Raw genomic sequence first — 23,738 nt, 5'->3', positions numbered from 1 at the left:
ATATATTATATATAGACTGTATCGTAAGTAGTACGTACCAGTTTGCTCAGCGTGTGCCTTTTGTAGGAGCGTTGACACCGCGACGATTATCGATAGAAGCCTCATTGAGACTGTCCACGTCGTTCCAATAGGCATCCTAATCTAGCGTCACAGCTTCACAACGTTGTACCGCGATCGTGCTAGCGCTTCGCGGGTAACGCCGTCACCGTTCCGTCACTCTTAATCCTTCTAGTTGAGGATACTGTGTTATGGTTGATGTTGCTGCTGTAATAACAGTAACAGTAGAAGTGGTCGTAATAGAAACAAGGCGTGCACCACTTGATGAGACTACCACACGATTTCTGTCTTCCTGTTGCCAGCGCTTTCTTGTCCTATCGACTGACGGTAGTCGCTGACCCTCAACGCCTGCCTGTCATCCAAAGTGGCTAACGAAAGGACACTCATCAACGATCCACTACACCCAGGCACATCGTACCCGTACGAATTGGGCTACAACGACAGAAGTACAATCCACTACTAGTAATAATACTGGTGATGGGAAACGTACTTGTTGAGATAGGAGCTAGAGCATAGAACTGAAGTTATTTTATTGGAGAAGATACTGTAGCAGGAGGGCCCAAAAACGATTAGGTGATACCGCTGCCGTCACAAAACAACTGCGCAAACGCTTGTCTTACTTGTTTCAAGATAAAAACAACAGACAATTGCCATTCGACGCTGACGTTGTCGACAAATCCGACACCCGCCTTTAAAAGCGGACGCCACACGCTCACTACGTTACGATGTTACAAGAGAGAACAAAAATCTAATTAGTGGTAGTTCAACGACGGCACTTGTTACCGTTGTAAAAGTCTATTTTCGATTCGTGAAGTTCGCCGAATCGCAGCCGACGTTACCGCTCCAGGCTAACGCGATAGTTTCCTCTCGCCGGTCTCGAGTAATGTAAACGTGTACGCGTTATCTAGCTTGGCTTTGCTACATTTTTTTTTTCTTTTAATATTCAGCAGCACCCACATCCATGTTCGATTCTACCACTCTCATTATCCGTCATCAACACCAAATGTCGCCCTGAATTCCGGCACAACCTGACATCGCTACCATAGCACTCTCTGATCGGCTGATCTATTTCTCTATTGACCCACGCAATCACGCGAATGATGTCGTCAATGTATTGCTAAACCACTGATCTCCGCTGGCCGACGAGCAAGAGGCAATCGATCCTCACCCGATCTTTGCGCACGATGGCGTACGACCTAATAGACTGGCATACGGTGATAGCAACCGCTCCGTCACCGTGGTCGTTCTTCAAGGAGCTTACGAGAAGCTTTAGCTAGTCTTCTCCGACCTGCATCGCTTCTGATGATCTCACCGAATCGATTTCGATGGTTCGGGCCTGTTCGTGCTTATGTTCCTTCCTATGGTTGTCAGAGCAGTAATGGTAATTCATTGCTTGCCGCTGTTACACTGTGGCTATTTTAGTGGTAGTAGTAGTACTATTTGTGGTTTTCGACGTTTCGTCTGATAAAAGTCAACTACTGAGGCGGTATTTACGGCTCATCTGGAGATAATTTCCAGTGCTCATACTACGACTGGACAACCAACGGCACAGGCAAACCGTGCTAGCAGCTTATCGTTGTATGCTCGCTGTTATTACTGCTGTCGTCTTCCTCCGTCTTCAAGCCACCACCAGCTTAAAAGTCACCAAAACCGCAGCTGGCGCCAGCATTGGGAGCATTGTCGGCTTTCCACTCGTCTTCGTCAGCCGTCGCTAAAGTATACAAAAAGCTCTCAAATATTCTACCGAGCGAGCCCACACTCAACGAAACCGTGCTGGATACGGGGCCGCACATCCACGGCGAGCCACACGTATTCGCGCACTGTTCTACTATTTAGACAGAGGAAAATAGAGGGAAAGACAGTGAAGGAGAAGTAAAGGAAGAAAACAGAGCTAGCAAAAGGTTGCGTGTAGGCCTGAGAGAGATAGGGAAAATTATATATAGCAGAGATCTCTCTCTACTGCCACTGACGCCGCCTCAAGTGGCTCCGCGCACCCGATCGGCGCGGGTCAGAGTCATGTGAGCTTTGTTGGAGCTAATGCCGCTACGGATGCCGCTGCTGTGGCTGATAGTGCCAGCGCAGTGGCACCATGGACAAGATGAAGCAACAATGCACTGTTCGACACACGGCTAATTGTTAGCTCGCTACTACGGTAGTTAGTTAGTATCCATAGAAGTCTAATGGCACTAGTACACAACAGAAACAGAACAAAAGAGAGTGCAGCGCTGCGGGTTTAACGCCATAGGGTCTGCATTAGTGACACGATTCTAGTAATACGCTTTTTAGCTATCACTGTATGGCAACGATGAGCTTAGCCAAACCCGGCTCCTTCGTGGAGTTTGTCACCGCTATCAGCACAGCTGCCGATGTGATCTTTTGCTTGTCGTAAGCGCCGTCCAAACCTGCCGCTGCCTGGCCTTCGCGGGTGAAAGAGCCCAGCTAAGTACCTGCGCAGACGAAGCACGTGGAGTAAGTCGCGGGAGGCCCCGGAGGTCTGCACTCTCCGCACACTTGGATGAAACTGGGAGACTGACTGGTAGACGATCGTGGGAGTGCCGGAGAACAGGCCAAAATACTAGCGCCAAGCCCTCGGAGGATGCGGACTAAGCGGCCCCTGGTGGCTGTTGGGACAAACTCGCTGAACGGCCAGGTCCGAGGAGTCCTATTCAATTGTCGTCAATGAACTATAATGCTTATTATTACCCCCTGAATGCTGGCTTCCTGAATGACGAAGTTGTCGGAGCCCGCGACAATTGTTTTCTTCTGCTAGCTTCTTATTTTTGTCTATTTATATATATACTGTAAAGTAGCATTGGAGACAAAGAGTAAAGTCAAGAAAAAAGGCTAAGTACAGGCCAATTTTACAGTTAGACATGTTTGACAAGCTTGCGATACGACTAGAAGCTCAATTTTCTTTAGCGTGTGTGCATGTACGCAGGGGCTGTATGTACTCGGAAAATGTTCATGCTCTGATAAAATACGATTTAAAGAAAAATCACTTCTTTAGCACAGCTCCAAAATTGTGCTAGTTTCAAAAATTTCAATTCACTTCTTTCGGATTTCAGGATAGACCGTCATTCCGTAACGATCAATCTATTTGTAGTAGAATCGTAATCATGATGCCCGAAGTCGGAGCTCCGGCTTGAAGGGTCACGACACTTCGCTGCTACGAATCCTAAAAATTTATTGAATTTGATCAAAGTGAAAAACCACTTTGTTCCGTTTTTGAGATTGAATACATCTGGCTCCCCTTACTAAACCAGCAAACAAATAACAAATAACCTTAGCGTACTGTATTATCAAAGACGGAAATAATGTTTGAGAAAAATATTATTAGAAAAGTTACGCATTGTCTTGGCTAGAACGCTGCTACCTTATCACCCTAATCCATTAGCGGAAGCCGAACATTATTTTATCTGAGTAGCGGTGATCATCCCGTCTCGCTTTGTCTTTCAAATATGACCGTTTGTATCCGTTTGGGAATAGGTTCATATCGCTTTTAAAATTTACTGTGCAGTATTTCACGACCAGTTGCCTTCTATATAAAACATACTGAGAAAATACCTCGTGCTTTACGACAGCCCTCGCAGTATTACTCAATGCCAGACGTACTGAGTCTTCTAACGAGTGATAGTTTGGACCATATTTTTGCAGCAGTTAAAAAATACAAGGTATTTTTTTTTGCTTAATTAATATTTTATTTGCTTTATTAGTTCAACTATGACTGCGTTTCCTAAAGAGAAGGTTTCCACTTAACATAAGTCGCGATCGCGAATCACAGGGAACCGATTTTCAGCCGCGTTTCTTAGCTAATGGTAGTCCTTAATTTATTCCTTTGCGGCCGGCGCGGATGGCTTCAAAATAGCACCAGTACCTTCTGGCTCGGTGTCAGCTATATTAGAAACCGTGTCCCCGGCCTTAATATTTTGGGCATCGGCCGGATTAGTCGAGATAAAAGCGAAGGATGGCTGGAAACATACGTTCAGTAATGATAATTTTTAATACATTTAACAACAATAATATAAATAAATTTGTCGATGAAATTTCTAGCAGTATAACACTAACCCGCGTGTTTGTTTTGGAGTGCGGATTGGAAGCAACAGTAACGAAAATCATAATAAATGGTTTGAGCTTGACCAATAGACAACGGTAACGAAGGCCAATACTGCGCGGACATCAGAATTGTTTACGGGGGTTGTAACCGTCCCATGCGCACGAATTAAACTCCGGCGTTACAGGCGTATTCGAGCAGAATATAAACGCATCCAGGTAGCTCTATACATCCTATAATATTTACGTAATTGCGGAGCGTAGATCTGGTTGCTCGTTGAATCAAGATTAATGTGTTGGCTTTCGTTCTACAAAATCGTTCACGCTAAACCAGATCTGAGCACTGGATTGTTATTGTCGAGCGCATAATTTCAATTGTCAAGAGGCGCAATGAACAATCGAGTAATAGTGTTCATATTGTACGAGTGAATATCGTATTTTCGAACTCGACACGGTTCGTCAGGGCTGCACGAAGGATTTCTCTGACGAAAACCATCCCGATTGCTCTAAGGGTACATAGTTCCATTTTGGCCAAGAGTACGAACTTATCTCCTCAAGCAAATAACTGAGCGTCAACCTATGAAAAACATCGCTCCTATTTTTAAAAGTACTTTTAAGTTTAACGGCAGATGACTGGAATCGGCCCGTTGGACGAGCTGCGTTCGACGGCGCCGCGGTGTAATCGCTCCAAGTACCAAGTTTCAGCCGAAATACGTCCATGAGGTAACGGCACCGCGTACATCGGTTGCACGTATCACATGAGCAGCCTTTTCATATGTTAAAATTTTCTTTAATATGTATCTCTTTAGGCACCGTTTCGACACCAAGCTACTCTGATACGCAATGTATTGCAAAATGTTGTTCGCTTTTAACACAGTTTTAACATGGTTACAGCAACCAGTCCGGTAGCTGGATCCAGCGTCGGGGAGTAGCTATAGCGTTCAACTAACAAAAGTTAGTTAATCTCTGATCTGACCTAGTCAGGCCGCATTTGTTGTCATATTCCAAAAAGCGGGCCGGTCTGAGACAACTCAGCCATGTTGACAGTTAGTGGTTTGACTAATGGTTCGTATCCACGAGGAGCAGGTTGAAGCAACATTGGATTACTTAGGTTCTCTCTATGAAAGCAAGCTTATCGGAGAAATGCTGATAAGCTGTACTGTACAAGCTTACATGTATGAAGAAATACTTACAGAGATCAGTGAATCCTTACGCCACACGGACCACTATAAGAAAGATTATTTTCGTCAATTGCTAATATAATATCGAAGAGCGATCAGGAGCAAGTTTAACGCTATGTTAAGCTGAACAAATCCGTGACTAACGAAAAATAATTAGATACGTAAAAGTATTACTTTTGTTGCGCTCTCGCAAATCAGTCCTTGATGTTCACAGAACTGTCCGTTGGCAACTTATCATTTCATACTACTTACGTCATTTTCGTTAGGTAAAGGACTCAAACTTTCGGCCCTACTGTCATCGTCGACATTTACGTCGCCTGTTGAATCCGAAACGGGTGGCGCTGTTGCAGCTAGTACCTCAGTATTTTTGGGCACTGTTAACTGCTCTTTCAAAGCGGTAAGAGTTGTTCTGGCATCATCTGAAAATCAACAGATACCAAGAATTATTTTATTGCTTATTAAATACCTGCCGGATCCAAAGCAGCTTGGCGAGCTAACTTCCAAATATTGCTACAATCTTATTAGAAAACACCTACAAACTTATATCCGACCAATATTTTATATCCGCTCTAGTGCGACAAAGCATCTGTGAAACGAAGCTAATTTTCGAAATTCGCGATTCAACTCACTACAGGGCTTTTGCATGTGCCAAGCTTTATACATGAAGTTTTTTTATGGCTTATATAACACAATCCATGTTTATCTCGTTAAATGAATCAATTAGCTGACCTCGTACACTCATTGAGAATAGACATTGTGAGCCACAATTCAAGAGAAATTTCTTTCTTTTTTCACAATAAGCAATAATCCTACGAAGCGTACGTACCTCGAATACGAACCCACTTCGCCATCTGTATATGTTAAAAAATAATTTATAAATAATAAAGCGTACCGGTTGTGAAGATTGACACTAGGCAACGATCGTTCAATAAGACGAAGAAAGATCAGTTATATTCGACGGAAAACTGATATATACGTTTCCTTGAACCTTTCGTCACACCTGATAAGCGAGGAAAGAGGTTCTGATCAAAGACTCTTGTGCCACGTTACGGCAGTCATCTTTCGTTATGTACACCAACGTTCCAGGCGATCGGCTTCGGTTACTTTAAACTATCTTGAGCCAACTGAAGGCTAAAAGTCGATTTCGAACCGAAATAAATTAATTTAAGGGTTAAAAAAGTGCCAAGTTGCCGAAGTGCCAAGAGGATTACGAGAACGAGCAGCTGAGTCCTTTGTGGAGTTAAGCAGTACCCAGCTCGGCACTAACGAATAAATCTTTTGGGAGATTCGGGAAAAAAAAGTTTGTTAGACAGCTGCGGTGAGGAACGAATGAGCCCGAGGAAATCTTACGATTTTTGTTTGTTTCGATCCTTTTGCAAAGCCTATTCGTTAAGGCCTGTTCAATCGACAATCGGAAAATTTGTTATCGCTAAGTTTGCCTTTTAGCGTAGTTTTTCGATGCCCCACATTCGCTTCCAGTTATATGAAGCATCCTTCTGTTTCGTTGATTTGCATTGGGGTGTTCACAAAATGCGCGACCAAAAGCAGACTTGTGCTGATTCACCCTGACCGATTTAGCATCTGACGTAACGGTACAAAGAAACAAATCTATGCTGTTAAAGATTAGCACATGAGCTATTAATGGAACCATATTGCGAGTTACCGACTTAGTGAGCAATACATACTACTCAGATATAGTTGGTGCAAAAGTAACTTGTACTAACCTTGTGTTTCGATAAGTCGCAAATAAGCTCCTTTCATAAATTCAGTAAGCGGTGTGATAATGTCTGTTGAATTGCTTCCATTCCAGAGAGCTAGACAGCTGTCACCGACGCAGTCTGGATCCCCTTCATCGGGTGTCAAATTTTGGATAGTTTTTGAGAATTCGATCAATTTCGTGTTTAGGTCGTTGAGGTCGGCCTAAAATTTATTTGTTGAAATTTATTATATACTTTCATTAGGTCTATTTATTTATGCATGGTGATACGAATATCGGCCATGCTTCAGATATAGATTGAAAAGTGACGCTTATAAGTCATCAGCTAAGTTAGGAAAAACGCAGTACAAAGAAGATGCATTTATAATTTAGTGCGTGCAATAATAGACAATACCTTGTCATCAAGCAGTTTGTTAACCTCAACGGTGAGGTCGGCGAGTTTAACCATCTGGTCATCGCTGACCTTCTTTCCTTTCGTTATAAGTATCGCAACTGTAATCAACAATAGAATGAAAATATTGGACAGAAGCCAAAGGATCTATTATATCATTATACATTCTAGTCTCTACATAAATTGTATCTCGTTAGAAAAACATTAGAAGCCAATCATTGACAAACTCCGAAAACGTTAGTTGACTCTAAGGATTTAAGCTATGCCCCGATCTGGATGGCTTATTGTTGTGCTATCGTTCAGTCAGTACGTGCGTGCGCTGCTATGCCATTCGATACATACATATGTATATATATGGGGCTGCTCTGTTGTAAAGAGCATAGGCTCACTCGCTGTTCTTCGCACCAAAAAAAGGCAATTCTCCCTAAAATAACAACACTCGTCATAGCAAAGAGCAGTGCATCGTCTTTGATTCAAACAAATATAGACTATTACGTAATAAATTCATGCGAGACGAACGAAATTTCCCTATTTTGATGCAAAATTGCCAATTTTCAAGCGGGCTTAGAGCGGAACATCCTCAGTGGGACATGGATTCTTAAAATTAAATTAAGCAAAGGTGGCCACAAGCTCACTTTGATAAAGCTGGGCTTCTTTGCGGATATTAATGGCCATCTTAGAAAGAGGAATATTAACTACAAATCAACTCGACCAGATACGCTTCAACGGTTAATTTTTCGAGACCTTTTGCTTGTTATTACACATTTTTGACATTTTGTTCCCCTGCATTATCGGATCTGCTATTAGACCGAAATTTTAAGCCGCAGAAATTTTCTCTATGTAGCGTATTTAAGCAACGATTTCACTATCTTATCGCTTAACTCACGGTTACTATCAAAAATTCAGGAAAGAACATTTTGTAAATGACTAGTGAGTGATTTATGTCCTGGATTGAATATCTAATTGAGGTACTAAATGAGTATGACAGCCAAAAACCGCACTTGCAAGAAAATATACAGATACAGATTTGAAACAATTCGTAAGAAGAAGTCTGGATTTCAATTTCCCACCCTATATATATTGTAAGCTTTTGTAATTTGTGTCATTAAACTAAACATGAAATATATCTTTTCGAGCCGAATTCTACACAAACTCTGTGTAAGCCTAGGCATTCATTACTACCCAGAAGGAATTGTCAACCAGGCGCTTCTTTTCGAAGTAGTGTAACGGAAGGGGGGAGAAAGGGCGAGAGAGAGAGAGAAGCCGCCAAATTGACTGCGGCAAACAGAACACAAAAGGCAATAGAAATCAAAACAAATACCATTTTCTAGTCGCTCGTAAAAGTTTTCTTTTCGTATGCGGTGCTGCGGTTGCTACTGTGGACCGAGAATCGGAGTGAGTGTCAGGCGCATCTGTTCGGCCGGCGTCGGAAGGGATCGTGAAAAATAGATCCGTCCTGTCTTTTAGACCACATCAGCCACCCGTTTTTCTCAGAGCCTTGTTCGATTCCAAGTGTTTTCTTCCGCTTATTCATTGCGAATCGACTCGGATTCGTTATTTAGTTGCAGACGAAAAAGCTCCGACATTCGTACATACTGGAGATCAGCTGCCATATTCTGACGGCTTATGAGCAGAGCCAATAGTTTCTTAGCCAAACACATAGTCTACAAGATCGAAGAGCGAACTTTTCAGACATTAAGGACCGTATAAACGTTTAGCGAGCTGGCTTTTACATTTAGAACGAAGTAAAACATGAAATACGTAATTTGGTGAGAACTTTTTTGTGAAACCTAGTTTCTCCTGAATTAACTGTGGCTTATTAATATACTATTATATGAACAGTGTTCTATTGAATACATAGTGTGGCGCTTTTTGCTAGACGAGAAATAGTGAGTTACGGTTACATAAATAGTCACACCCGGCGCGCAATTAAAAAAACAATAGGTTGCCTGAATAAGATGTTTAATATTGGAATCATCATTGCAACTTTTAAGCTATTCTACTTGCGCATTATGATTTTTCGCGCTCGTTCTATTCAAAAATTGGCATCCGTTGTTCTCTAGACTTTATAAATTGCCACAGTAACAACGAAAAAGGAAATTATTATACAAGTAAATGTAATAATTTTTTTCTGCTTAGAATAATTTTTCAAATCAGATGTCTACATATTTTGCACCAATGCAAACTCCACTTGTTTTGGGTAGCTTTTTTTTGAAGGACATTTCTATGCGACGAAAATTTAAGAGTCAAAGACTGCATATTCAATATCGTGACCTTCTGGAACGCGTCTATCTGGCAAATATGCCAGATAGACGCGTTCAGGGAAACAAATTCCAACGTTTTTCATATGACCAGTGAATCGCGCAGTTAGTGGCTTTAATAAGCGGAAAACAGTGTCCTTAAACCCCTACTGCGCGAAAATTATTTTTTAATTTTATTTTACCTATACCTTAATAAAAAAAACATCGTAATGACCTTTAGCGATGAGTTTAGCAATTTTAGCTGAGAGACCTATACTCTTCTCAGCTTTGAGTTTGGCTTTGAGGGGTGGGAGCAGCTTGACAAGGGTCGCAGGCGGAAGTTTGGCAAGCAGTTTCACGAGCTCCGTCGTATAGTCTTCCGGTTTGGAGTCTTCATATATTTCCCTACGACAATGAACGATTCAATGACATATGTATATTTAGACATGGTACTTTAATTGAATATTAACTATTTCTCACTGAGTACTTAAAAAATATAACGATAATAATCATGGCATGCTGATCACTACACGGATACCACAAGACAAGTGCCCAATGCACACAAATATAGATCTCATGCAGATCAGAGCAAACGTTGCAAGGCCCTCCAAACCGTCCTGGTAACTAATATCTGTAATTAATAATAGCGGGGACGACATTTAATCGAGCCACCTAAGCTGGAACATCGATAGAACGCTTTACATCGTTCCTTTAACAGTATTTTGTGTGCTCTACGATAACAACAATCCATAATTAAATTCTACATATGAGACTTAATGTTAACGAATACAAATGGATTCAAAAAGACAGATGTTCAGATGAATACAAGAAAAGGTAATATTCTCAATGCGTACTTTAGATCGACATGAAGAAGCTCGGATCCTTATAAGGGAAGTGGTATCTCATGCGTTACAAATTTGATGACAACAGAGTTCCGCATATGTATTGTTGCGTATTTGATAGAAGTTTACCGTTTTTTAGCGGAGCATAGTCTATTACTACTGAGTTTTGACAATGTTGTATTTAACTACACTCTTTTCATACGATAAATGATCAGTTCGTGGTCTACGCTTAAACGCCACCCAGATATACGATGCTATGTCTGTAGAATAGATTCTTAACAAATATACGTGCACCTGAGAAACCATTACCGTTCGTTATTAGTTTTTACGTAGTGTCCTAATGATGCCGCCTTCCAGACAATACTAGCTTACTATTTTGCCAACGGCAGCAGTTAAATATGACTTAGACGTGGGCAAGCACAGCAACAGCCGGCAGAAGATTACTACCAGCCGTCTGGCTTTTACTTAGCGATATTGGTTGCCATACTACCTCATCGCCCGTCCATGTTTCGGCTAAGTGACCAACCACTGAGCCTGCAAAACGGCGGACGACGTGCCCTGCCTACGGTTCGTTCTGAACGAAACGGAGCAGCTTCTTCGAAGGCTTGCCTCACTCGACGTGAAATTCGCACGAAGTCAAGCCACGAGGCCTCGAGCCTGCGGATTTCAGCTCTTCCACGGCCTCTGCCAAACCGAGGTCGATTACTTGTCGGTTTGCCGGTTACTTGTTGTTTGGTTGAAGCCCCTACCGACGAAGGAAAAAGCTGGAAAGCAAAAGCCGACCAGCTAGCTACCCAGCAAGAAAAAAACGAGGAATAATTCTTCCTGTCTGCGAATATCTCCAGTTATATTTTTGTTTAAGTCAGAAATGGTCGGTTTCCTTGCCGACGTCTAGAAAGTAATCGACTAACAACCCTAGAGCAGAGCAAAGGCACTCACGTACGTCTTTTTCTTCCTTCGCCTGCTCCCCCTTTCGGTCTTGTTTCCTTCTCGGTGTGTCTTTTAGGCAGAGCTCTTTCCAAGTAGGGTAGGAATCCACAGCTGCAGCGGTCTGGCTCTTTACTGCTCTCTACCCCGCGCGCTTCACGATTGCTCACCGGTGCGGAACAGGCGCGGAAGCCCGCGAAGTCTCGCACCGCTTCGGTCCTCGGCTAGTTGATAGGGTTGGCCAGCGGTCGTCCGTCTCCAGAAAAACCGCAGAGCATCGGCTACGGCGAACCCCACTGGCTCTTCGGTCACCGTCTGCTTGCTGCGATGCTCATGCTCTGCTTGCCCAGGTTGTTGGCCATTTTAACAGTAGTGCCCATCCGTCGTCGCTAGTGCTCCAGCCAGCGAGTCAAGGAAACCCAATTCCGCTTAGCCGGGTTAGCCCTACAGGGGCATTCGAAGCACGTACAGTAAACTCTCTACGTAGGTTAGCGTCTGCCTGCTGTTTCCTAGGAGAGACTCCGCGACCGAAGTCGAATTCCACCGGGTGCGTCTAGGCTTTGCTTCGCCGTGGAACTTCTCGTTGGGTCTGCTGAAAAGCAGACAGTCCGCTAGGAGCTGCTAGTTACACAGGCAAAGCCAAATGGCTTACTCACCAACTCTCCTTGGAATGCTTTAGAAAACGTCACACTGGTAGAAAGAGCGAGAAAGAGATAATGCCGACAACTAGGACAGGCAAGGAATAGGGAAGCTGCTACATCGGCGCAGAAAACAGTCACAATCACAAAACGACAGGTTTTCTCATACACCGGCACCGTGTGAAAATCGAGGGATAATAAGAATAGTGTGAAAAATAGTTTGTCAATAATAACACATGGGTTAATGAAGCCATGAGCACATAGAGAATTGAAAATAGTGTGGAATGATGAAGGGTTTAGTGTCCTGAAAGACGTACACAAATGGGCATTCTTTGTTATGCCCGACGGAGTCAAAACGGATTTATACCTGGGTGTCATGTCATCGTAGCCAAAGGTCTGTTATGAGGTAAAACCTATAAGACTTGACATTTTTTTTGTAAACCATAGTCAGTTACGCCTTCACATATTTCATTATTAATATATAATAGAAAAGTTTTATATTTTAACTAGGTTACTGTACGGGCCGTCAGTTTAATCTAAATTACAATATTATTCTATAACTGACCAAGAGAGATCTAACCGGCCCTTTAAGTCTCAGTGCTATAAAAACTCTTGCCTGATTAGAACGGAGGAGTACAGCTAGAAAGGTAGGGCTGTAACGACTAGTAAGCATGATTTGCGTTAATATTACTCCTACTCTTGATGTGACTTACGTTTTAGCTACTAATGCAGGCGGGGGTCCATATACCATGCCTGGTTGTCTATAAGAATTCTGAGGTCTATTTTGCGGTGGGCCGTAACCGCCAGGTTGCAATCCGGATTGCGGCCCAGGTTGTGATTCGGGTTGAAATCCGGGTTGAGTTCCATATTGAGGTCTGGGTTGTAGTCCAGGTTGTGGTCTGAACTGCGATCCGAGTTGCGGTCTGAAGTGTAGTTTGGGTTGTGGTCCAGGTTGGGTTTCGAGTCGCGGTCCGGGTTGTAATCCGTAGTTCTTTTGTTCTCCTTTACCTGTCTGTAGCCAATAATGGTTCTGCTGCTGTGTACCCTGTGGTCCGTATGAGAAGCCCTGTTGAAGCTCTCTACCATTACTCTGTCCATAATTCTGGCTGCCCCCGCTCTGGTTGTTATAGCCTGCACCACTTTGGCCGCCCGAATAACTCGCCTGTCCGTGGCCGTGTGAAGCTAAGAAGCTATGATGCTGAGCACTAGGGCCGTGAAAAGTTGAGGAGTGCGCGTAAGGAACTTCGTAACCATGAAAGATAGGATAATGTTCGTTACCCCCAGAAGACCCGTGGCCAGAATTGCTACGGATATACGGAGTCTTGTTGTATCCATGGCTGAAACTGTGTTCGTAATGATCATAATCCTTTTGCAGAGAGACAGACGAGTACTCGTGGCCTTGGCGTCCACCTTGGTGCCTATAACTATGATCGGAGGGGCTACCTACAAATTCTTGAAACAGAAAAATATTAATTTACCCAGTCATGAATGGATTTCTATATCACGTCGTGAAACCCATTTTCTAACGGTGATCAACCTGGCCCAACAGGCTTTGACTGTTTTGAGGGCAGACAAAGAAAGAAAAAGGGGATAGAACGGAGAAGGCTCGAAAATAGGACAAGAACAGGAAAGCTCTCGTAAATATAGCTGCATATCAACGGTGACGTTGTCAATATTTTAAATTATATTTTCGAGTGTGATCGATATATCCGGAATAGTCGATATATGTGACGACACTAATTAGTTACTTCTTATTGTTTGAGTTTAGTTTCGAGCAGAAATCGTTCGCGTATAACAAACAATCTGCTACAGCGTAGGGTGAAGTAAGAGTGCCGTAATTCCAAATCACTAATAAAATATGTCGTATTTGTTTAGCCTACTCGTCCCACACTTTTTTACAGAGATCGCATAATACGAAAAATCAAATCCTATTAAAATATAAACACGACTCGAGTGATTGGCCAATTGCATAAGCTAAAACCAGATACATGTTCAGTAAATTTATATGGATACAACAACCGATAATCCTTGTTACTTATTTTAGTGAGAAGTGTGACGAAGACATTATGGTTTATACCTAGATTGTAGTCACAGCTCTTATTTTGTTCTAGTGTGCCCTACTTTGCATTAAATAATAATAAATAAATATCTCATATATATATATATATATATATATATATATGCCATATTTATTAGATATTATTAACATACAATAAACATCGAATGCTTATTATTGTTGGCACAAAAGCTATTATTATTTATATTATTATTATATTATGAATCTTTATAATCATCGTATTAAAACTACTGTTTCATATTTCGTACATAAATTAACAGTGTGAAAATGATGATTTACTTTTTGAACTGATTTAAAAACAAGTGTATTATTTGTCTCATAGCTTACCCATATACTGGCCAGAATCACCGTCTATATGGGGCTTTTGGCTGCTAACGCTACCACCGTGCCCTCCATATAGACTTACGGGACCACTGTTGGGTCCTTGGCCTTGAGAATATCCGTTTCCAGATTGATCTTGATAGCCAGCCTGATGTCGTTGACCTTTTGGATACAGGTTTCCATGAGAGTACCTTATTGAAGGTCCATACATTTGGCCTCCGCCATAATGAAAGAATCCATAAAAGTGTCCTCCAGCCGGTTTCGTAGATACATAAGATTGACCTCCAGTCTGTTTCGCAGGTTCATAAGATTGTCCTCCACCCTGGTTTGAAGGTCTGGAAGGCTGTTCTCTACCGTGGGTTGAAAATTTATAAGAGTGTCCTCCAAACTGGTTTGAAGGTCCGTAGGACTGTTTTCCACCCTGGTTCGAAGGCCCATAAGAATATCCTCCAGTCTGGTTCGAAGGTCCGAAGAACTGTTCTCCTTCTGGGTTCGAAGGTCTGTAAGAGTGTCCTTCAACAGGTGTTAAAGATCCGTAAGATTGTCCTCCAGTCAGTTTTCCAGGTGAATAGGAGTAGCCTGTGCCTTGAGATTGCGCACCATGTGCTGCACCTGCATATCCGCCAGAAATAGTGTAGCCAGAACCAACTTCTTGACTGGGGGAGTGAACCCCTGCGTTGTAGGTTAGAGCTGCTTGGTGACCGGCGCCGGAAGATCGAACCGTATATGTCGGACTGCTTGGTCCATGTCCGCCATTCGAAGTAAGGCTATACGAGGATGAAGATGGTGAAGTCATATGTATTATTGCATGAGAAGCAGACGCTTGCGCTTGGCCATAACCTTGTTGGGGTGGCATGCTTCTATTGGGACCAGCTACGTACTGCCCAGAAGTTGCAATAACATAACTGGGTGTTGAAGGCCCTGCTGACACCTGATGTGGATAGGGAGCACGATTGCCGTAGCCGCCACTGGATGGGGCGGGAGCCGCGTATATTATTTGAAGTGCAGAAGCACCGTGAGAACTCCGAGGGGGTGAACCGCTATGCGAACCCTGGGAAGCAACTCCATCATGTGAACCTTGAGATCCAGAACCACCATAAGAGTTCTGGGGCGCGTCGCCGGCATACGAACCCTCTGCAGCAGATTCCATGTTTGAACCCTTGTTTATTGTTCGAAGGGTTGTTCCACCAACACTTCCATTGTTGTGAGAGGCAGAACCAGCGTACGAGGCTTGGCTTGTGGGCTCACTATGTGACCTCTGAGGCGCGGTGTTACCGTTTTTGCCGGATGTGATAGAAGAAATAGACAAAATTGACGATGATGGGCCATAACCTTGGAAATGCTGTTGTTGTGGTTGATAACCTCCATGTGGCGGGTCAGGACCTGAGGAACCGTAGTGGATCGAAAACTTACCACCAGGGTGCTGTGGAGGCCGAAAGCCGTTCGAAGGTTCGCCAGCACTGGAGGAACTTTGCGCAGAGTCGTAACCCGCGCGAGGTCCTTGACCATAGTTAGATAGTGGGCTGTGAACTATAGGGCCTGGCTTTTTACGATACGTGATCGGTACGGGGACTGTGCGGTAGATGGGCTGGGTTTTCAAGTTCAACACAGGATAGCCGGGACGTGTCTGAACTATGTAGTATGTTTGCGCGGGTCCTGCAAACCACAAAGCATAGCATTTTACCGGCGGGGGCCATTCTACCGTAAGCCTATTTTTCTCTTAACTTTTTCTTCTCTAAGCGATTTGTGTGCATTGCAATCGCCACTGGTTAGTATTATACGCATCTAACCTGGTGTTTTGAAGCGAACATAACCTCCGTTTTGAATTCTTCCTCCGAAGGTGCCAGCAACACGATATCCTTGACCACCGCTTTAAATGTGTCAAAAGTATTGCTAGGGTTATTACCACAGGCTATATGTCCATGTGCATCTGCACTGGCAACACCTTTGAGAAATATATTTAATAACAGTATATTAATCAATAGCATAGATGATTTATTAAAGAGGACTTACTTAATTTTTCTACAAACTATTGTATTTGAACTATGGCAAGAAATTCCAATTAACTTTAGTTTCAACTTTCATTAAGACGATGTGGCATCCGCTGAAAGTCAGCTCTAGTTTCCCCTGTTAATGTCTATACCTAATCTAGTGTCAATTTTGGTATGTCATAGGCTTAACAGGTTTTCTCTCAGCATACTGTGACACGTAGATTGTCTTTGGAAATGCTCTGCACTAGATCTAGATTAAGTCTAAACCCTAGTTCTTAAGAAAGTTATCTTTTTAATTTTCCTCTAAAACAGGTATATCAGCTTGCGATTTCACGTGTCGGAGGGAATCGGGAGGATCGGTAGGGAACGATCCTTCATAAGTGCATAACAAATTGCACGAACGAATGCATAAATGTGGAATCCATGCGAAGACTTCTATCCGATTATTCATTATAACTTCGTTCATTCTAATAAGGAGTAATAGGATAAAGCAACCATTATAAAGCCTGATTTAACTCAAATACAGATATTCTATTGATCAAAAAAGAAAAGACCTGCTATGGGGCATACGCGCACACACCGTACGAATTTCCTCTTGACACATTTGCAGGAAGACACGTGCCGATTGATAGGTATAGTTGAGTGCAGACCCGTTATACACCTACTATGATAAGGCTTAGGGGATGCGGAGTAAGGGACGCGTAATCATTCTATTCTATTCCTATCATCCTATTTCTATTCTATCATCTATTATTGTTTCATTTCATTTTGTGGACTCTAAGAATTCCTTTCCTTATTTTGTCCAGCTAGGCTCGACAACTGAAAAGGGCCGCGTATGTAACTGTCGAAATCTTACTGACCAGGCCATGTGCTCAATGCATGATTGAGTATTTAGTTCTATTTCTCAAACGCGGCTCAACCCCCTTATATATGTATATATATCTCCGGATACTTCCAATTAAGTGATTACTGGAAACATTTTATTTAAATAATTATACTAATCTTCGTGGATAGGGAAGAGTTGGGTTTCTGCAATAAGATTAATCATATATCCTAACCGAAATCGAAGGACTTATGTGAATACGTTACCGATATAATGAATCTTTTCATCAACGATAACGATCATCGTATCAAAGCAAAGGTTATATTAACTGATAATTAGATAACCATCTAATTGTCATATATATAATAATAAAATACGTGTCGTATAGTCGAATAAATGTGGCGCAGTGCCAAAACAACATCCGATGCATTAATCCGGCTGCTATTAGCTATTAACTATTTAGCAGGTTTCTCTCAGTCACTTTACTCGTGTTTTAACATCTCGGAAATAGGCGTGGTGAAGCGATGTGTTCAGTCCTCTCTGAGAGCGCAACAATATTTAAATAATTAAAATCTGTACACGCAAATTCCAGTGAGGGAACAGAATCGTGTAAAGCTATCTACGAAGATGGGGACGAGTAATTGCGAGCGTCATAACAGCTGCCCTTGAATTGACGCCAGTCATTTGTATTCAACAACAGTAACACAACAGGTCAACGTTGCATTCATCATACTCGGGGTACTGTTCCGGAAATTCGACTCAACCGCTCTGATCGGAAGTTAGCAGCTTTTGGTAGAGACTTTCGTGTCCGCTAACCAATTAATTATTTTTTAAGATAATGAATATTATTAGATATAATATTAGAGCAAGTATAAGTTGTATTGATCGAGTTCGAGGAGCAAGTTTGTATACGTATAAAAAAATTATTACCACAACTACAAGCGAATGTACTGTTGTAAATTCTGTTCTAAATATGAATGAGTACAGACCAGTGACTTAGCGCACTATTAGGCACTTTGGCGTAGATAGCTTTTTAAAAGCAACACACAAATGTATCTACTGATGAACAAGATAGATTTTACGAGTTAGTTAGCTTACGAGTTGCGACCTTCAGGATTACGATTTGGGCACGTGTCAAGCCAGGTAGCAAGTTCATCCGCGTAGTCACGGTCGTAGCCCATTAGCCAGACCTCTCTTAGATGGAGTTCAGGCAACTCTCCAGTTGTGTTGCGGAGACTAAAAAGGATCAGCTCATCTGGAACTGCGCAAAATTTGCGATTAAAAGTCTGCTTTGAAATCAATAAAACGTTTGAGAATCTTATATTTATTTAGGATTTATATAGGTAATATTATAAAATCTACTTACGGCGGCTGGTACCGTTAACTACAGGTTCAAGGTCAACCGAGCTGACGTGGAGATCTCCGAAATGATTGAAATCGCTGACCACATCGAAGGTTTCGTTATGATCTTTGGCCGAACGGCGCAGATAAAACACTAGAAGATCGTTTGGTCAGAATTAACTATAGAGTATGCACCATGATAGGCTCAACGATCGACCACAACCTAGCCATTGTAAAATATATTTTTCAGAAAGCTTTTCCATGAAAAGATGACTAAGATAATTCTCTAAAGAACAGCATATGTACATTGCTGTTCCTTTGACCTATCATCGATACTTGAGAGTTACGGCTGCCCTACTGCAAACCATCGAGATGACCCAAATGCCATTCAACTCCTCCGCATGCTATCATGCAAATAAAATTTACCTCATAGCATCTTCGCAAACTGCTTTCAGTACGTCGTAATACGTATACTGTAAACTACTATTTTTTATCTGATATTAAACAAGGGTAGTGGATAACTTTCAAATGCATACCATGAAAGCCGCAAATATGGTAAGGGGAGTTTCCGATAGGTTCCTGGAAATGCACCCGTGTTTCATCGGTCGCGTTTGTTACCAAAGTCGACTCCATATCGAAAGTCACCAGATCGTCTAAATTGACTGCGCCATTGATACTGACAACACTTTGGTCTAATACGAACAACACAACGACGATGACCTCGTTAAAACAAGCTTTTTAAATACGTATTGTAACCGTACCGCACACTATACTATGGTATTCAACATAATAGGTACGACGTAATAGAAAACGCATGGCATGCATGAGCGTTTCATTAAAATTTCGCACCTTAAAATCAATACAAACGACGCTCCAAAAAAACAGATTTTTTTTTGCAAAGAACTCTGTATTTATTTATGAATAGCAGTGATCCATGTGCTGTGTCAGAAAAGCCCCCTATGTGTAAACATGACAGCAAGCTTGTCCTGTTGGGTGTTGCTTCGGATTGTCGACCAATATACCTTGTTTATATATTGCTTGTTCTAGTAGCTTTTGAATGCTATTTACCTATCTGTTGCTAAGGCTCTTTCGACACCTAGAAAATCACTTAAAAAAAACCTAATTGATTACCCTAAATAAAAGTTAATAAACGGTAATAATTATTCACATGCAGAATAATACTGTTGGTTCTTTTTTTTTCTTTTTCGTTAAAAGGACCTGTTGGCTTTATATTCAACTGATTCCCTACAAATCTTAAGGATGAGGTAAAGCTTTAATCTACGGTATCGGCTTGAAAATTTGTGTGTGCGACCACTTGGTAGTCTTCTCATTTGGGTTAGAATATGATATAGAGAAAATAATGAAAACAGCTCGGTCATTCTGCTGCAGGTGTTTTTTTGAAAAAAAAGTTTAGCACCTCAAGTTAAAAGAATTCGAATTCTAAACTACTGATTAGCACCTTAGATTCTAGCGCCTATAGGTAATGTTGTTCCGCACGCATTATATGCGTGTTTTTTGACTGAACTTAGTTCAAAACACTGAATATATCTTTCGCTATGAATGATATTCATAGCTGGACAGAGTTCTGTCCAGTTATTCACTCAGAGATAAGAGCTAAAGTTATATGTTTCCACGTCGGGATCGTAATTAGGTTTCATAGGATAACTACACACGTCCTGTCAGCACAATATTATCTAGTAAGGCCTTATCAGTGCGGAATTAGAGCCGTTCCGGTTGCCTGAGACCACAGTGTAATATGACTGTACCATTATCAGTACAAGTGGAGTATTAGAGATGGTCGAAGAAGTCTTTACCAAACTAGTCTATTCGCTAGCTACTACATCGCACACACACACAGACACAGCCACAGCCACACCATGACTTGTCGAATAACCGAAACAGAACAGGAATATTCTATGGAAAACGTTAGTTCATCATATATACATATGCCGCCGCGCGGTCCTTATCACCAGTGGCTCTGTGGGCGTGGATAACCTGGCCGGCTAGTTTTAGTTGCACATTTGCACTGCAGGTTACATCCTCATCTTATTATGCATCGATATGGCTTTATGCTACGTATCCTTCATCCGTGTGCGCATATTCCTATATTTTAAACATCAATGAAATTGAATTGACGTCCTGTCTTAGTGTGAGTTCAGGACAAGAAAAGTGAAATGCTACAAACTAGTTTCAACTTATCAATGCCCGTTGGAATTACAACAGGCTTTGTTTGTTTAGTTTTTTACCAGTGCTTCGACAGCTCTGACTTGCTAAGCGGTCGAAACACGATGAACACCAACTGTGGACTTCACCGTAGTAAATCAGATCTGAAATCCTGTTATAGCTGCTAAAACGATTAATGTAGATAAATTACTCTACTACTAGTTAATGATCTCAGATGATAGTTCGCAATTTGCTCCCTCTAGTTTTAGTCTTTTTATTTGTTATGAGATGTAGCTAGTCCCTACCTGGTCAATCACAATGGTCAGCGCTGAACTGTTGGGTGACGCAGCTTTCATTTCTACGAGAACGTTTTTAGGAAAACATTTTTGTATATTGCGCAACAGGTGAATCACATACGCAGTAGCTTGAATGCAGGACGCGTATAAGGAAAGCAATAAAAGCGCCCATCATGCACCTATTATAAGGTGTATAACAACGACCAGCAGCACGAATACGTGCAATAGACGAGTATCTTATTCAATTAGCATATATATTGGCCTTACCATTCAGTAAAATTAAACCGCAATTGAGACAGACAAGAAGGTTTAAAGTGGGAAGTTTTCCCACGGAAATAGCATAAGACCAATTCCTGTTGCACTCAGCGTTTTCGTGTAGAGCATGCACTTTCTTTCATAAAATATTCGTGTGCTTATTTAGAGTCCTTCGTAGGTTGAAGCTTTATAATGTTTTCTAATGTTTGTTCTTTACGTACCATACCCCGTGATCCATTTGCCAACGTAATGATGTCGAAAGATAAAAGCCCGAAGGCCAAACCTATGTTGTCGATGTTATGCATTATATGGCAATGTATTAAATCATGCTGAATTATTTATGACAACTCAGTTACATCGTACCCATTCGGCCATCCTCGGTGATGTTTGCCAGGTCGAACATGTTACTGAAACATATAATAAAAACATGTGACACATGAACTAGTCACTGAACATCCTCCACGTATCAGCAACAAGCGGGATTATATTTCACTGACACCTCTACACGTACTGAATCACGCAAATCGCACTCTAAATCAGTTGTGGAAGTAAAGCACACATTGATTATTATGTCTGAACAAAATCTGCTTCTTCTTTCAAAACTGGAAAACAGACAGGTGGAGGCAAAAGAGTATTCTCTTTAGGGATTTGGACCTTTGTCGCCATAGTATTATACGCGGACGTACACATTTTGCGTCGCATCGATGTTGCTCTGAAAACCAAGAAGGGGCTTGAACGATTCGTCTCGACTCGATACGGACAACTCCGTATTGATATTTTTGCCACTATCATTTCCAGCGTATGCGAGATGAGAGCTAGACAGTCGATCGGGAACCTGCAGCGAGGCCAGTTGGCATATTATCAATACCATTGCCCCCAACAAATACAGCCTGGCCATTGTGGAAGAGAAATTGCAGGCCACTAGCTCACGCGAATCCAATTGTCGCTAGCATTACATGCAGCCACGTCAACCCGATAAACACTGTCAACCGTGGCAGCGTAGCTGTGTTAACAGTGATATCTAGGCGAGAGCGATTCTTCGAACATAGGAAATCTTTCCCTATGTATAACACGATCGCTTGAGATATGGCCCACGTTAGCGCTGCTGGACGTCCGGAAATCTGTTGATCCAGAGGTGAGTAGATTCAGGCAGTGGGAGAAAATTGACGAGCCGAGGCCGAGCACCAAGGTACGATAATTTTACCATATGCAACCAACGCTGCATATCGATTATAGCCACACGGTCTCGCGAGTCGCGAATCGAAAACCGACAATTATTCATCGCCGGAACTAAGGAATCTATTGGTCCTATGAACTGAAATGGTTGTCCTGCCAGCATAGTATAGCCAGGTGGTATGATTAATATGAGCAGCAGAAAAATGTAGAGAAGGAAATTATGTCCTTGACATTAGGTTGGCGATAGTCAATTTATATAGATATAGTACTAATATGCAGTTATTCTAAACCTGATTAAACTTTGGACTCTATTAATATGTAGATGTTTGTAGATAAGTTTGTTAACTATAGCGTAACGTAAATTGCCCTAGTATATAGTAATATAGACTGAATAAAAACAGCGTTTTTTTCTAAGATTGATATGCCTGTCATCAGTGTGGAGGTATGCACTACCAAATGTAATCACTGTACAGAAGAAAGGGAGGTTTTTTTTTATTAAAATAGGGTAACGTGCGCGCTGCTTTGAAGCAACCATCCTATAATCTACTAAGAACAATGAACTGCAAAGTGAATACATCGTAAAATAAGTCATATAGACATGATAAATGTAAGAAATTACCCACCTAGAGGGTGCTGTCCAATGGATACCAATGCAACCTGTCAAAAGGCCCCAGATATACGATTATTCGATTACTGCGGCTATTAAAGAGAACGGGTAGCTAGGATTCTTATTGAAAAATATGTTGTTTGAGAAAGAACCATTTATTCTGAGACTATCACAGCCGAAGATGCATGTATCCTCTTTTAATGCAAAACTCAGTAAAATCCAGCGCCTTCGTCAGCCTGATAGATTTCAATGTATTTACGTCGTTTGTATCTGCAGCGCCTGAGCTCTGCCATGGGCAGACTCGGTTACTATTTATTAATAGTAATTGTAATTTATTAATAGAGTACTGTATCGAAAAATATACTAACGCTTTCAACGTTAGTGGGAAATTACTGTCGATTTTCTTCGAACTTGTTAAAATTACAGACAGACCGTTAAACAAAGCATACATTCAAACAGAAGTTCAAGTAATTATAGAAAATACTAGACAAACTGATGTGTTTTCTATTATAACACATCGGGTAAACGCTGATACTAATATATCAATAAATTGACCTAGCTAAGACGAGATTTAAGAAGATTTAAGTGGTTGGGGTGTGGATTTTATTTAAACTAAACCTGCTACTTACGTAAGAGACGTTAATT

General features: G+C 41.7%; 2 protein-coding genes and 1 long non-coding RNA gene across 12 annotated transcripts in view; 1 reads left to right on the top strand and 2 right to left on the bottom strand.

Annotated features, from left to right (window-relative positions):
- The window catches only part of LOC111251188 (chondroitin sulfate proteoglycan 4-like), a 209,351-nt gene extending 205,757 nt beyond the window's left edge, over positions 1–3,594 (bottom strand). Inside the window, exon 1 of the mRNA XM_086990490.1 lies at positions 39–3,594. Coding sequence (XP_086846616.1) covers positions 39–135 — 97 coding nt within the window. The 5' untranslated portion in view covers positions 136–3,594. The remainder of the gene's footprint in view (positions 1–38) is intronic.
- A 137-nt stretch (positions 3,595–3,731) lies between these two features.
- Positions 3,732–22,524, bottom strand: LOC111252063 (uncharacterized). 10 transcript variants are annotated; one of them, XM_086989205.1, is made up of 14 exons: positions 21,997–22,485; positions 21,674–21,717; positions 19,133–19,288; positions 18,622–18,750; positions 18,354–18,516; positions 16,232–16,311; positions 14,448–16,097; positions 12,757–13,285; positions 9,872–10,041; positions 7,400–7,497; positions 7,013–7,208; positions 5,541–5,707; positions 5,301–5,333; positions 3,732–4,025 (listed from the first exon to the last, which is right to left on the bottom strand). In XM_086989205.1, the coding sequence occupies exons 1-14, from the start codon at positions 22,206–22,208 to the stop codon at positions 3,885–3,887; spliced, it is 3,768 nt and encodes a 1,255-aa protein (XP_086845331.1). In that variant the 5' UTR covers positions 22,209–22,485; the 3' UTR covers positions 3,732–3,884. The 10 variants fall into 10 exon arrangements, 8 of the variants coding, with proteins under 8 accessions (XP_086845331.1, XP_022665163.1, XP_022665162.1 ...); XM_022809428.2 differs by having other exon boundaries at positions 12,757–13,486; positions 21,997–22,482; XM_022809427.2 differs by having other exon boundaries at positions 12,757–13,495; positions 21,997–22,464.
- On the top strand, positions 9,029–17,675 carry LOC147755382 (uncharacterized). Its single transcript, XR_015327763.1, has 2 exons — positions 9,029–9,165; positions 16,745–17,675. It is a non-coding gene; the product is annotated as an uncharacterized LOC147755382 (long non-coding RNA).
- Positions 22,525–23,738: the final 1,214 nt, after the last annotated feature.

The sequence above is a fragment of the Varroa destructor genome, unplaced genomic scaffold (assembly GCF_002443255.2).
Source record: "Varroa destructor unplaced genomic scaffold, Vdes_3.0 BEIS01000005.1, whole genome shotgun sequence".
Lineage (NCBI taxonomy): Eukaryota > Metazoa > Arthropoda > Arachnida > Mesostigmata > Varroidae > Varroa > Varroa destructor.
The sequence above is the reverse complement of the archived record's forward strand: the minus strand, read 5'-3'. Positions and strand labels throughout refer to the sequence as shown.

What these genes read in the sequence shown, in the direction of transcription:
- LOC111252063 (XM_022809427.2), bottom strand. Translation starts at nt 22,208, where the DNA reads ATGGCCAGGCTGTATTTGTTGGGGGCAATGGTATTGATAATATGCCAA. An exon ending in CCATATTTGCGGCTTTCATG is followed by an intron (nt 18,751 to 19,132) that starts GTATGCATTTGA and finishes ACGATCTTCTAG; the next exon opens with TGTTTTATCTGCGCCGTTCG. An exon ending in GCGACTTATCGAAACACAAG is followed by an intron (nt 5,708 to 7,012) that starts GTTAGTACAAGT and finishes GTTGATTTTCAG; the next exon opens with ATGATGCCAGAACAACTCTT.